The 263-nt window shown below is 50.2% G+C and overlaps 1 protein-coding gene across 1 annotated transcript in view; it reads right to left on the bottom strand.

Annotated features, from left to right (window-relative positions):
- LOC17894017 overlaps positions 1-263 on the bottom strand; it is a 5,830-nt gene that overhangs the window by 1,217 nt on the left and 4,350 nt on the right. The window contains exon 5 of the mRNA XM_006301441.2: positions 26-263. This exon is cut by the window's right edge and continues 16 nt beyond it. Coding sequence (XP_006301503.2) covers positions 26-263 — 238 coding nt within the window. The remainder of the gene's footprint in view (positions 1-25) is intronic.

Raw genomic sequence — 263 nt, 5'->3', positions numbered from 1 at the left:
TTTTCCGAAATGTAAGGAGATATACGCTGCAAATTCCATCCCAAGTCGTTCTGCCATAAGTCCCTCACTGCAATCGCATCATAGTTCGGTGGTAGAGTAGTCACCACGGCTTCACAAATGGGTGTACTAGTTAGCCAGCAGTCCGACCAAAACCGAATATCCCGACCATCACCCAAACTCCAGCTCTTACCGGGGAGAACTACCTCCCGTAACCCAGTCCCAATACTACGCCAAGTGGAGGACCATGAACTCTTCACCACCAG

Source organism: Capsella rubella, unplaced genomic scaffold (assembly GCF_000375325.1).
Source record: "Capsella rubella cultivar Monte Gargano unplaced genomic scaffold, Caprub1_0 scaffold_2, whole genome shotgun sequence".
In the NCBI taxonomy this organism is placed as follows: Eukaryota; Viridiplantae; Streptophyta; class Magnoliopsida; order Brassicales; family Brassicaceae; genus Capsella; species Capsella rubella.
This window is presented reverse-complemented; position numbering and strand designations above follow the sequence as displayed.